The sequence below is a fragment of the Lycorma delicatula genome, chromosome 5 (genome assembly GCF_047948215.1).
Source record: "Lycorma delicatula isolate Av1 chromosome 5, ASM4794821v1, whole genome shotgun sequence".
NCBI classification, from domain to species: Eukaryota; Metazoa; Arthropoda; class Insecta; order Hemiptera; family Fulgoridae; genus Lycorma; species Lycorma delicatula.
This window is the reverse complement of record NC_134459.1, coordinates 178,379,804-178,395,759: the sequence shown is the minus strand read 5'-3', so window position 1 is coordinate 178,395,759 and position 15,956 is coordinate 178,379,804. Positions and strand designations below refer to the sequence as shown.

General features: G+C 30.4%; 1 protein-coding gene across 2 annotated transcripts in view; it reads left to right on the top strand.

Moving 5' to 3' along the window:
- The window catches only part of puf (ubiquitinyl hydrolase 1 puf), a 405,361-nt gene that overhangs the window by 130,123 nt on the left and 259,282 nt on the right, over positions 1-15,956 (top strand). For both annotated transcript variants that reach the window (XM_075367624.1, XM_075367623.1), the window contains exon 16: positions 14,056-14,307. In XM_075367624.1, the coding sequence (XP_075223739.1) occupies positions 14,056-14,307 (252 nt within the window). The remainder of the gene's footprint in view (positions 1-14,055; positions 14,308-15,956) is intronic.

Genomic DNA, 15,956 nt, shown 5'->3' with positions numbered 1-15,956 from the left:
CCAGTTACTATTATTGCATTGGGACAACAAAATATCTTGTTATAGGATATAACAAGGAAATAGTGGCTGTGATATCACTTTTTCATCTGGCATAAGTAATTATGAATTAAATTCTTATTCGATTTGTGTTAAATGTAAAAAAATATCATATATTTCATTATATAATAAATTAATGGAAAGTTAACTTCTGTGATTTCTGATATAATATTGTACTAAAGTTGTGGTATTTAATGTACACAAAATCTTAAAACATATATTTAATAAATTTTTATGCAAATTTTAATACTTATTTTATTTTATTTTGTAACTATAAAAAAAAAATTAAATATAAAATTAATTGTAAAACTTGTCAAAAATTTTTACCAAAGTAAAGAAGTCTTTAATTTTGCTTTTATAAGTTCATTTTAACATAACTATGAGAATTAAGGGGTAAATTTGGTGGTTTTATATATATATTTGTAAAATTGACCCTTTCCGTAATCATATTCCTCTGCACTATAAAAATTATATTAATTCGATCAACCTAAGTATAGAATAATAAAATAAAATAAAATAGGATAACACCTACTTTATTTGATAATTCAAGCAAGAGCACTTTCGCAAGTCCGTCACATCATCAGTTGCTCTATATAATTTTTCAAATCATTCATACTAAATTACACATTAAAATAGAAATTAAAAATTCTATATTATACATAAGATTTAAAATTAAAAATTGTTAAAAGATACTTTACCAAATTAAATCAAAACAGAAATTAAAACTAAACATTTTTAAATTCAAAATTTAAAAAAATTAAAAATTGCATATATATAAAAAAGCATGAAGTCATTTAATAAAATTAAATTAAAAAGTCAAATTAAAATCAATAATAAAACAAAATTCATGACTTCAACTCTGTACAGTTACATAACTTTGGCTAGCTAGTCCATATGGATTTCTATATGGATTGTTTACACTGTATATATATATATATTATTACAACATATATGCCTAATTTAATATCAGTGGGCGATAATGGTAGTAACGATGTGAACGGGGCGCACAGTATATGGACACGCTGATACTCCCACCATAGTGGTGCTGCAGCCCCGCCACTGTCAGGCTCCAATAAAAGAGCATGCAAGTGAATTTTCAATTCATCGTCGACCACCACCTGAAGAATACCAAGAAGAAGAAGAAGAAGAAGATGGAAGAAGGCAGAAGTTTCCTGGCCACCTCAATGTGGGACCTCCCGGTAGATGCCAACATCCCTGCTGGAGCAGCAGGCCTGGCCAGCCCACCAAGGGAGCCGGTGGACACAGATGCTACCTTTCAGCTCCGGCTCGCCGGGCTTCAATCACCCTGGCCGGTGAACTCAGCAGAAATAGCCAGCCCAGCATGGGATCGCTTGGGGAGAACCGCCGCCTAGGATGCACCGACGAAGGACGATTGATGCCGACCTGACACTGCAGGGCTCTGGGGGCCACCACTGCCATGCTGTAGTGGGGACCCAACTGGCGCTGAGGAAAAGACTAGTCTGACTTTAGTGGATGAGCCACAATTCCCCGATTTTGCCGGAGACCAGCTTCTGGACCCAACAGCTCTTCTCAGAGCTAACGAAAAAACGGCCCTTTTCAGGACCACCACAACGTTATGAATTACGAGCCATCGAAGCCAATCGATGACTAAAGCAGCCCTTTTCAGGGCTACCATAAGGTTAGTAAGTGCCACATACTGTTGAGCCATTCGGCGACAACTTATTAAGGAACTTAATCGTTTGAAAACTGGATGTAATAAGTGTAATTACTTTTGAATGAATGTAATATGTCGCTTGTGGCTGGTTGTGAGGGTGGGCCACTCTAAACTGTTGAACATCTAATTAAATGTTGTCCACAGCGAGCATAGAAGGGAGATTCACAAGATGTATATTATGCTACTCCACCTGCAGACAAATTGTGGTTCCCCATCTGAAAAAAATTGTATTATAATACTCTGCTATTATAATTGTTTGAATATTTAGTTTTAATATTTTGGACATAGCACATCTATTTACCGTACATATATGATATGATTTTTTAAAGTTTTAGAACATAAAAAATTTGAACATGAAAACACAAAAGACAAAACACAAGAACACAAAAAAGGTTTACTGATAAGAGTCAGGTCTTAATATTTGAATTGCAGAACTTTTTAGTTTCACCAGAAAAATTTTGCAATGAGAGGCAGTGCAAGGTATTATATGACTTGACCAGCACAGCCAGGAAAATCATGCATTAGCTAGCTTATATGTTTGCTAGCGTGTGTGTGAGCCTGCGCGCGTGTGTATTTTACTGAAATTAATCTTTTTAAGATTTATATTATTCCTCTGTACTGTAAAATTTTATTTAAATTCTATTAAATAAACTACCTAGTACAGAATATTGAGATAAGATGAATCTTATCTTAATTTTTCATGCAGTTTCGCAGGATCCCGCATCCACAGTCATGATTGAAATAATTCTCGTATTGCATAATAAAAACCTAACAATGAAAATATTAAAATTGCATATTAATTTAAATGAGTGCGGCCATCTGTTGCATTTTTTATAAGACCGTCTCCCTCAAACACTGTCTAATAGTTTATCAAATTGAAATTTTGCTTTGTACTCGTATTTACATATGTAATATTTTTTAATATATTTAATTTTATTAATTTCTAGTATTTTTAAATTTGTGTTGATATCAGAAATTGATGTTTATTGTTTATTAGATAGTCTGCCAAATCAGATAAACCTAATTTATTATTTTTGTAATTTCTATACTGTTTAAGAAATCTAGTTTTAAACGATATATTGGTTGTTCTATGTAAATATCACAATCATTACATTTAATTTCATAAATTCCACACAGATTATTTTATTATTTTTGCTTTTTAAATATTATATTATGTGGTTATTAGGTTTGTATGGTGGTTTAAATATTTATTTATGTTTTAAATTATATTACTATTTTATAAATATTTTATGCATATTTTTTCTCTCTTTTATGTCTTATTATATGTTGTTTATAAAGTAGTTATTTTGTTATTGTGTTTGTTTTTTATAATTATTAATTAAAGTGTAACTTGTTCAAGCCGAAGTGGCACAGATCTGATCTAGGCCTAGCTAGCACGAGGCTATAAAATGCTACTCATGGAAGACAGTATATATACGGTATAAATTTTACGATATTTATACAGTACAATTTTTTTTTTTTTTAGTATTTTTTATACTAATGTTTATTCCAATCAATAAACAAATTCACCTCATAAATTTTTTAATTATTTTTAGTCATAAAAAAATAAATTCATAATCGAATAAAGCAATACATAAATATTTAACTAACTAATTTTTAAATAAAGTAAAAAAAAATAAATATAGTTATTACCTTGAAATAGAGGTATTTCTTGTTTTTATAATTATTTTTACTAGCTCGATAATCCTCCATCAGTAGAACTTTTACACTTAATGTTATAATGTATTTCGTTATGAATTTTGTAACTAGTACTAGCATAATACAAGTAACTAAAGTAAAAAATTACAAGTTGCTGAATTTATAGCACTTCACCTCTCTACTGCATGTTTTCCTGTTCTTCTGACGATTCTGATGAACTGTCGCTTCCCGAATTGATGATGACAGGTTCAATTTGTTGTTCTAGAGGTCCTTACAGCTTGCGATACTCATCTTCGTTTTTTTAACATGTTTGCAACATTTTATCCAATCCTCGACTGAGAGTTCTGCAAATATTTTTTGACACATTTCCATTGTTGCAGCTGTCGTAAATTGTACATTTTCGGCTGCGATCTGGTTCTTCATCTGTGCCCATATCATCTTGATGGGATTCAAATTGGGATGTAGGGTTAGGCGTAAAATAGGGAACCCACCTTTCTCTAATTTCTTAACTATCTTATACATTTTCAGATGATATTTATTTTTTTTAATTGTCTCGTACAACTGAACTATCAAATTTTCATGGAATGGTAAGCTGTTAGTCCACAGCAAGTCATTCATTGATTTTTTGTTGATGTTGAATTTGGTGCTTTGCTTTCTTCAGCATTGCGATAAGAAGCATTATCTAAAATAACGACGCTGTTTACTGGCAAGTTAAGCATTCATTTTTCTCTTATCCGGTTTAAAAACATGTTGCAGTTCATCTGAGAATGATGATCACCTGAGAAAGATTTGGCTTTTCATACTGTCAAGCGGTTGGGAACGAATCCCACTTCACCACCGGCAAAGATAATTATTATCATTTCTTCTTCCGAAACTGGCATAGCAAAACACTCAGGTGCATTTGAAGGTTGCCAACATTTTTATTGGCAATGAGAATTTAAAATGTAAGCCTCATCGACATATAGACAATTGGTCTTCCTTCAACTTTATTCAAATACACAAACTGTTTATACTGAATATCATGTTTTTCAATAAGAATTGCCCTGTTATTTCTGATTCTCTTCTATTTGAAATCCATGCTTAACAAAAGTGTCCGTAAACTACTCTTTTGCCCATTAAATACCCCATCACTTTTAGTTTTGCGGTAAGTTTCTTAGAGAAGGCAAGCAGCCCTCTTTTAAGGTGTATATTAACACTTTATGATGTATAGCATTCCGATCAAAACTGTCCGGGTTTGTCACTTCCTTTTTGCGTTTTAATCCTTTGCGAGAACAGAATTTTTTTTCTGAAGCTATTTCACAAGTAATTTGATAAACTGTTCTTTTGAGACTCCTGCGGCACATGCAACATGTTCTACAATGTTTTTGGGGTTACTAACAAACATTTCAACTGCAGCTTCTCTTGTCATGTACTTAAAAACATTGTGTATAATTTCTTTCCCTTGGTGGTGAATGTCTTTTCCATTTAAATTTGGCATAATATGCAAAATAATAAAATCAGTTCACTAACATAAGAATAGAGACAACAAAAATTTACTAATGTAACTCAAATAAATTACTTTCAAAATTTCACTTAAAACTTCAAGTACTTTGAAGAATTAAAACCCAAAGAACGCTACAATCGGACAATATCCGTACTCTTCGGATACACTCAATTAACTGGACAAGTTTTAATACATGTTGAGTCTCTGATGGCTGATACTAGACTGCCAACCGCATTAGAAATAAGTGCTATAAAAAAAGTGAGAATTTATAACGAGTAACAAAAAACTGAGAATTAATTTAAAGAGATTTAAATTTTAAAGAGAAATCTGAGTCTTAATAACTGCTTGCCAAAAATCATATGATTCATGTTATTGTTTGTAATAATTTAATTTATAATATAAAAAAAATGTATATATATATATATATATATATATATATAAACGGAAGCATTTACAAAAACAAGTTAGTCTGATTGAATCAGGAATGTTTTGTATAAATAGAGATTTAATTTTTCATTTGGATGTTTAGAATGACACATTGTTGGGTAAAGTTAACAAAAAATAAAAAAAAAACACACAGCTCGTATTTGCCAAAAGAAATTGGACTTAAATTAGAAAGAAAACAAATTAACTTATGTTAAAGCATAACCTTAAATTAAATGAAATTAGGAAATAAACATAACTTAATTTTACATAAGAAATATCAGCTGAAATCAGCATATCAGTAATAATAATATTAAATGAGAAAATACATGAATATACATTTTTCAAATACACATTTTGAAAACCTACAATTTAACAAAGCCTGAAAACAAGAGAACATAGAACACGTTATTTACAATTATATACTTAGAAAAACAAAACATCAATAAACATAGTATGACTGGAAAACTATTGCATTACTGACATATGCTGTAATATTGAAAAATTAGCAATGAAAAAATGTCATTAACTTAGAAAAATAAATTACAGTAAATCTTATTATTGGCTCTGGCCTTTCCTGGTTTATGAACATCGAACTTAGCATTAAATAATTAAAGCAGGTAATTCTAGTTTGGTGTAGAAAAAAGGCCACAATAATATTATAGTACAAAAAGAGTTAATTAAAATAATCAAATTGAAATAAGTAAATATATAAATAGAGTTCATTTAGTAGTAAGCTTTCTTGAAAATATTAATTACAAAGTCCAAAAACATAAATTCACATCAGGAGTAATTTGCTTTAGGTTAATATGAGAAGTAATATGTATATAGTTCATGAGTAGATAATACTTAATCTCGGCGATTAACAAGTTAAATTAGATTAAATTATAGAGTTAATTACAATAACAACAAATTGCAATAATTAAGCATGTAAAATAGGTTGCACCTGAACAATGACATAACCTTATATAAGCCACCTATCGTGACTGCACTTAAGCGAATAAATGGTTTTTTAAACTAAACTTGAAATTGAAAGGCATAAGGTATGATGAACTGACTGTTCCACAAATTTTAATGATGAAATAACTGTTGAACGTAATAAATGAAAATTGAACTTGCCTGTAGCACACAAATATTAGCAAGAGACGAACTCGTGAATGAAGGTAAATGAATACATACAGTAATCCTGGGCGTGGCCTGCAGTGGTGTATCAGGAATATAGGGGTGAGACGTGGTTTAGAGGTTGAGCAGGACGTGGCGTCTCAAATATGTAGCAATGAGTTTGGAGAGATTCTGCATCGATGAAAATGTAATCAGCAGCTCGAGAAGATTCGGCGTCGATAGAATTGGCAGTATGTAGTGATTGAAACACTTTCCACAGAGACGTAATATAGAATTTGAAGAATAACTTAACAAAGAAACGAGGCAAAACAAAACATAGAGATCGGCGAAGTTATGAGACACTGCCGAGTAGAGCTAGAGAATATTTCGACAGAGAAATACCACAACGTTTAAGCGAGTATGAATGCGATGAAAATATTATCACAAAGTTTGAGAGAGAAAGTCATAGGCGACTGTACCTGGTGAATGTCTGATCTACTCTGCCGAAAGGATGGCGTGAAAGAAAAGAGGGGGAAACCAAACCTAGGCAGTGGACAGGAGAGAGTGTGTAAAAAACAAGAGATGTGTGCATGTATCAGTATGGGAACGAAAAGAAAAAGGGTGTGTGAAAAAGGTGATAAAATTTGCGAGAAATGAATACACGCTGTCACTAAAGATGACAGAAGCAGACAGTCTGACCGGCGCCAGAAGTGTCAAACACGAAAACAAAAACCAAAGCAAGCCTATTATAAAAGTACACAAATGATAAGCCCAATGCGAAACATAGTAATAAATTTACCAAGCCTGTAGCGACAGCAAGACCCAACCCTAACTTTGAATTCATAGGAAATAACACAACTTTACGCAATGGCGTAAACACACATCGTTCAGTTGTTATTTACACAAACCCGAATAAAGAAATTTTTCTTATTTATGACTCATTGCCTAGGCTAGCATATGGTTGATCGCCATTCCCAGAACAAAGTGTGAAGAGCGTAGCATAAACAGTAGACATCAATCTTGTGCTTTTTGGCTCGGGTATTATATACAGTAATAAATAAATATACTTTGGCTTATACATTAATTAGTGACAGTCGATTAATCTGCATAATATTTCATAACATATCTATTTCAGTATGAAATAAAAAAACAAATTAAAATTTAATAGTATATAAACTCAGGATTAAATAAGTAACTAATAAATATAAGACGTGAATTTGTTTATTGATTGGAATAAACAATAGTTGTACGGTAGGTAGCAATATATACTGCTGTACTGCTCATCAGATCTGTGCCAATTTGGCTTGGACAAGCTATAATATCATATCCATTTTCAACCGCTATATGTTTTATGATGATTATTCCTCATTTAACTTTTGTTAGTTATTAGGTGTGTATTCTACTATTGCTCTGTAATCATATATTTATGTAACATTAATTTTATGAATTATTTATAATTTATGTTAATTTTATGAAACCAAGGGTGATATGATTCTTTATGTATTGTAATATTAGATGTAAGTTTTCCATATACTAATGATTCAATTTGGTTGTTCTTGTTTATTTCGTTACTGGCATCTACGTAATTTAACGTGCTGTTATTACCTATTTCAAATCGGAATTAAAAATTTTTATTATAGGAATTTAATTTGTTTAATATTGTTAGATGTTGATTGTTTATTATCGGGTTATATATAATGAGTGTATCATCAACATAATGTGTGCATATTAAAACATTATTTGTTTGATTGATGCCATGCACTGATTTACTTTCACAATCCTGTAATTATATTTCTGACATAATTGCTCATAGTGGAAATCCCATAGGTAAGATATTTAAAAAAAATTTATTTCTGCTTTTAAATTCAAAATAGCTTTATTAACATATATTTCTTATTATAGTGATGATACCTTTAATAAATTCGGGATGTTCTTGGTTACTTTTTAATTTATTTATACTTTTTTTAATATATATATTATACTTTTTAATATATTTTATATTATTTTTACAGTGTGGTTTATAGCTATGGTATGATAATATGTTAGTTGTGTCCTAACTAACAATTCTAATGTTTTTGTTTACATTTAAGCTATTTACAAAAAAAATAAACAATCTTTTTTGAATTTATGAAATTAAATGTAATGATTGTGATGGTATTTACGCAGGAAAAATAAATAAGTCCTTTAAAAATAAAATTCTTGATTATTAAAATAACAAAAATAATAATTATCTAATATGGCTGACCATCTAACGCACAATAAACATTCTATTTCTGATATTAACACAAATTTAAAAATATTAGAAATTAATAAAGACGATATAAAATTAAATATATTCAAAAATGTTAAGTTTATAAACATAAACAAAATTTCAATTTGATAAACCATCAGACAGCATTTGAGGGAGATAGTCTTAAAGAAACTGCATCAGAGAGCAGAAATCGTTTAAATTAATATGCAATTTTCATTATTTTAGTATTTTTATTGTTAGATTTTTATTATGGAATTATTTGAATCAAAATTGTGGACTGTACTTTCGTGGGATCCCGCAAAAGTAGTTGCATGAAAAATTAAGGTAAGATTTGTTTTATCTCAATATTCTATACTAAGTGGTTTATTTAATAGAGTTTAAATATACGAGGGATATCTCTAAAGTAAAGACCACTGGGAAATTTCTCTCCATAAGGTTGGCGAACCTCTGTCGTTCATGGTCACACTAGTAATGTACACATTGCATTGTTGTCTAAGTTGTCGTGTTGTAGTGTCCTTTATTGCATGTGAGTTATTATGGTATAAAATGAATAGGAAAATTGTTGTTTCCGCCGACTGTGAAATACGTGGACTTGATGCTTTTTAAACCATCAAAACGTTCAACCGGCTGAAATTTGTAAGCAGTTGTTTGCTCTGTATGGTGACATTGTAATGAATAAAAGAAACATCTGAAAATGGAGTGAAAGGTGTAGAAATAACAGAATTATTGTTTATAATGAAGAACTTTCGGGAGGACTTGTTGAAACACATCGATGATGTAATAAGAATGATCGTCACTCAGTGATTTCTGACCCGGCCCTTCTTTTTCCTGATGTTTCAAGAGCTGTAATTGGTCACATTGTTCATGACCAATTAGGCTTCAGAATATTGGGTGCCGCACATCTTAATGGAACATCACAAAAAATCCAAATGGGGATCTGCTTTGGAATTATTAATGCACTACACAGAAAAAGGCGATGAGTTCCTTAATTCAATTGTTACTGGTGATGAAACATGGATTTTGTATTACACTCCAGAGAGAAAATGGCTGTCAAGTGAATGCCGTCATCCTCAATCACCAATCAGACCATTAAAGGTCAAGCCACAGCCATTTGGACGCAAACTGATAGCCACAGTCTTTTGGGGTCGGTTTGGCATACTGCTGATTGATTTCATGCCATGTGGAATGACTATAAATGTAGACGCCTACTGCAAAACCATAAGTTATGGCATGCCATTCAAGATCGGTGACGTGGGTAGCTGACTGACGACGTCGTCCTGCTGCATGTCCACATGTTACAGGTTTGATATGTGATTTACTGAGAAAATTTTGATTGGGAATTTTAGGATCGCCCACCAATACGGTCTGGTTTAGCTATTTAGCTCCTGTTACCATTTGTTTGGGAAATTGAAAGAATTTTTGAGCGGTAAGCAATTCATGGGTGATGATGAACTTAAAAATGCTGTTAATCAGCGACTAAATAGACTGGTGGCAGAAGAATATGACAAGGGTATGTTGAAGCTGGTGATCGCTACAATAAATGTCTTAATTCAGTGGCGATTATGTGTAGAAGTAATATAAGGTATGTAATTTAAGAGAAATAAATAATATTTATAAGCTTTGCAGAATAAATCTTTTTACAATGAAACGGTCTTTATTTTACGGATAAGCTCTCGTATATGTATACATATATGAAATATAAACCATCAAAATACAGTAATTTGATAAGTTGAACTTACCATATTATCAGTATGTATATATATATATATATATATATATATATATATATATATAAAATAATCAATTTATAACTTCAGTATGTAGGAAACCTACATCTAACAAAACCACTATACGTAGAGCTTCAAATTACCCTTGGTCATATAAAATTAGTATTTATACAAATACAGTAAATAGAGCAATTAATTATACAAAACATAACGTAAATAAAAATGAATTAAACAAAGAATTAAATATTATAAAACAGATTGTTATATATAATGGTTATGAGTAGTAGATTGGTAGGTAATATTTATAATAAACAATTGTTAAAAATTAAAAATAACTCAAATTTAATACCGATAAATAATACACAAAAAATTGACAATGTATATTTAAAATTTGACAATGTATCAGTATAAAATAGTCAAACACATTACAAAGGTTTATGATATTAATAAGTTTAAACCCTCGTACCAGACGAATAACCGCATAATAAAACACGTAATAAATAGTATATACTTCTGATGTATACAATTTGAGAGGTATTTGTAAAATTGAATGTAATGATTGTGACCGTATTTATATCGGTAAGACCACTAGATCTTTTAAAACCAGATTCATGGAACATTTTCAAAGTTATAAAAAAGGTAAACTGGGTTTATCAAACGTATTAGATCATTTGATTAAAAATTAAAAAATGCAATATGGATAGGAATAAGGGGTTTGAGATTTTAGAAAGGTATTATATTTATAAACATAGGAATACATTTCATATCAATCTTCAGACAGGTATGAAGATGACAGTATTATAAAGGCTGTGGTACATAGTACCACTATCTGTTTTGATAATAATGTTGATAGTTAAGTAAATTTTGATTTTACTTTAACAGTTTTAAGCCTTTTTTAAAAAAATTTTTTTCAACTTTTATGTTTATTTTCATTTTAATTTATTTGTTTATATTGACGTCATATTGTTCACATATGTAAAAATTAACTTAATTTTAATATGGGTTTTTATTAATTAATTTTTATAATTTTAAACAATTTTTTATATTTTACATGTTTTAAAATTTTAAATTTAAAAGTTTTTAAAATATTTGTAGAAGCTTTTAAAGTATGATCAAGTAAATTTAAATTTAATTTAAAAGTTTTTGATAAAATTTAATTAGTTTAAAAAATTTTAACGTAAAATATAAATAAGTGATATGATATATTATGTATTACGAGTTATGATGTTTTTTAATATATATATTTCAAAAAACAATTTTATATATATATATAATGCAGCTGATGATGAAAATTAAGTTTGCAAAAGTGCTTCTGCTTATGTAATGAAATAAGGTAAGTCATCCTATTTCAATTATTCTGTGCTTGGGTTGATTTATTCAATATATATGTTTAGTAGTATGATATATATATATATATATATATATATATATCAATCAATTAAATATGGTGAATTCCATCTTATGTTTAACAAACAGTAAAACTTAAAACCTTTAACAAAGTGTTCTTTTGTATATGTATTTATGCTGCTTCAGCCAGTTTGTCCTTTTAGGATTCTTTGACTGATCGTACCAGTTAGATGTATTACTCAAGATTAGAAAATTCATCACGGGCTCACATCTCAGGCTCATGTCTGTTGGTGCCTGTAGAATGTAAGAGTTTTGGTCCATTTTAGTAAGCGGTTATATTTCTTTCTTGTAAAATGCATCGAGGTCATCGGTTCTTTGTCGGATGGAAGATCCCGCAAGATTAACATCTGACAAAGTGAAGGCTGAACTGAAAATTTCCTTTCAACCACTTCCACCAGAAATTATGACATTTATTGTCATTAAACCCACGAAAAAAAATTTAAGATGGTAAGCATTATATTCCAATTTGTTAAAATACGTCCTTAATTTTACGGACAGAGGATTCATTATTAACTTAGTCCAGTTTTTCTTAGTACCATAGTTCTTTGTAAATCTTGATTTGTGAATTAGGGATAAGCCTAATTTTAGAATGAAATCTGACTAAGGCAGTGTAACATGTTCTCTCTATTTGAACAAAATTATTATTAATTGCTTATGAAAAAGGAAATTTTTGATGTAGAAGTGACATTCTTCTTTTTTCCCTTATCGACTATATCGGGGTGAGCGATGGGTAATAGACTACCGTTTTATTATATGCCTCCATCATTCCTCTTTAATAATCCTTTCCGCTAACAAACATCTGTACTCATAATCTTATTTTACTAATTCCTTATTTTTCCTCTGTTTTCTAGTTCTCTCTGCCCTCCTTCTGTCATGCAGTTTTCTTATTTTCCTTTGACATTCAGTTTGTAAATGTCACTGGCTTGTAGGGGATGCCCTGCCTTGTCTAATTCCATAATACCATTTTAAATGTTCATTTAATGCTTTAGATCTAATAATGGGAAAGAAGTGACATTATTTTATAAAAAAATCCATGTATTTACAGTTGAAATAGGCTGATTTAAAACTTACTAATCAAAAATATCTAATTGTTGCCTATTAGTGATTTGATGAAGATATTTGGAGATAGAACACCTAAAAACTCTTGCAAATACAATTTATTTAGAACCACTTACTATGTACAAAGTAAGTAAATTGTAAATTGCAAACACAATTCTAATTTTACAATGGACTGTGCAATCGCTAATTCAAGTAAATATAAAATTAGCAAGCGATTTTGACAGTTGGATAACGAGTACAAAATCAATAATTTACCTAATACAAAAGTTATTTAGTTATAATGTTCAGAAAGAGAAATTTGCTTACACTTTTTTCAGTGAATAACATCACCTTGTTCTCGTATTGTACTGATGTTCTCTGGTCCTCGGAAGTACTTATACCTCTGGACCTAGGGCTTGAGCTGTTGGCAGCCTTTTACCAGCTGCTGCTCCACCTTTCACCTTTTTTTTGTTCAAGCTTAATCATATCCATTGTTATACCTTCTAGACTATTCTAGAGATTCTTTCGAGATTTTTTTGTTTCTGCGTTTTTCTTTTTTAATCTGTTTGTCAATTTAGTTCATTTTTTCTCATATTCTAGCATTTCCTGTTACTAGATGTTTCCCTATCATTACAGTATTCATTTTTTCATTAAGATGCATTTTAAATTAGTTGTTTTACATCATTTTTTTCATGAACTTAGATTTTTTTTGAGAATTTTTACTTAAACCTGGCAAATTTTCTGTTGTATACTTTATGGGATGCAAATCAGATTAAAGCTAACTTAAAAGTAAAGTTTTCATTGGAGACTTTGTTTTTGTGTGAATTAAATTTTGAGCAGAAATTAAAATTGCATTTTGTTAGCTTTAATGGGTAACTTATTAAATAAAATGTACTTTGATCATTTGTTGTACAGCAACCAAAGGAAAATGAGATTAAAAGGAATATTGTTACTCTAAAAATCCTCCTTTATGTTTTCTAAAATAAAACCCTTATTTTGTTAGATATTTCCTCTCCTCTCTCACTTGGAACCTCAGATGCAATTGGTTGTGCTGTGAATACGTTGTTTGATGAAAGAGTAAGTATAAACAACATTTTTATTGCTCCGTTACTACTTTTTACCGGATTTTTTCTATTTTAGCGGATAACTAATTTTGTGCTGTAGTACAACATAAAAGTAGTGGGCAACCTAAAAATGTCTGAAATATTTTGTGTTTATTTATTCTTTGTTGCAGGTCTGTTGTGGTATCTTTAAGATTGTTACCGAAATTGTTTAGTTCATTCCAACAGTTTAGAAGTGGTAATATGGAGACAAATCATGTCACATTGTGGGCGCTTCAGGAGCACGCCATGATGGACAGGTTTTTTGAAAACCTCCGTGTTGCCACATCAGAAGGGAGTAAAGCACTACCTTTAACACATGTTCAAGTGAGGTTGCAGTTCTTAACACACATTTATTCTCCTTTAGGCTTACCAGAGTACATAAGGTATGTTGTCAGCTAGGTTATTTACTTTTCTCTATTATGAACTTTGGCCTGGGATCTATCCTTATATATAAATTTTTTCCTAAGATGTTTTGGATTGGATATTTAAGTATGAAAATTATAAATATTAACGCATCATGGACCCTGTGAAAATTGTGATAAATTCTTATTAAAAAACTTTTTTTGGAAAACATTTTTAATTTTAAAATAAAAGTTTCTGGTGGTTTCAGGAATGGGGAATATTTTTACAGCGACTCATTATTTTGTATACAGATTCTTTTTACTGTTATTGTTAAATTAGTCTTACAGTTTTGATTGTTTTATTTCCTGTCCTGAAACTTAAAAATAATTTTGTAAATTAAAATAAGCTCTGTTAATGGTTAATGAAATTAAAAATGAGTATTTTTTCTATTGGTTTCTGGGTTTATTTTTTTGCTGTAAGTTTAATTTTTTCTGTCACTTTTGTAATTTATTTTATGTGGGCTACTAATAGCTGAAGTTTGTTATTAAGGTGCATTTCTGACATGAATACTTTAATAGTAAACAAACCTGGAAGTGAAAAGTAAATAATAATATGCGACAAATAATTTATTAGTTTATTTGCTAATGACATAATGGTGTCATATAGTGACTTGATGAAAAAAAGTTACGGTTGTTTTTTTATTTTTCTGTTATTGAAATGTTCAGATGAAAAATGTTTTTGTGATATTGTTATACTTGTCATTAATATCTTTGTTTATACTTACAACTGTATTGGATGCTGACCTCCATGGCAGAATGGTAGTGTGTCTACATTCCATTCACTAAGTATTAAGTTCTGATTTAAATCCCAGTCAAGTTTGGTGTTTTTCATATACCAAAAATTTTCTTAATAAAAAAAGGTGACTATTATTGGGGGTTAGCCTGTTATTGCTGGTATGAATAAATAAATAATTACATTTGACAGCATAGGAAGTTGTGTTTTGCCTTGTTTAATAATTTTTGTAATACATTGTAGTGGAAGATGCAAATAGTTTGCATCAGATATGTAAAAAAAATTAAATAAAGGGCTCTGATGTGGTGAAAATATTGCAAAATGTTTTTGGTATGCCTAAGCTGCAGGAATGAGCATCCTGACCCCATAGGGGAAGACACCCTCCATGTGGCAGTTTTGGTTACCATACCACTCCCTTTGTACCTGGCCCTTACGGGCTTTACCAGAAGTCATCTTCAGAACCTCAGCAAAACGCATCTCTCAGCCTTGTTCTTGACTCGGTCAGGATGCCGCTGTTGCAAATACCACATGTAATATTCCTATCGGTGTACTGCTAGGAAATGAACTGTTTATAACAAAACACATCTATGTTTAGAGTCTTTAACAAGACTGAGTGACATGAAGGAACTGAAATTAAAAATGCAACTACCTACCCGGTAGGTTGAAAGTCGAGTTCAACACACAACCGTAACATAACACTAAACAAGAAATAAAAATAAAACTAAATAAACGAAACATTAAAAAACATCAAACCTTATAACACAAGAACAACAAAACCAAAACACAGAAAAGACCAGGCGTAACCCTAAATTCTCTCGGCAATCTGTTCTTTTGCCAGGTATCCGATGAAATTTTCAACGATTACCCATTCGGCCTGGTTTTTCCAATTATCATGGAG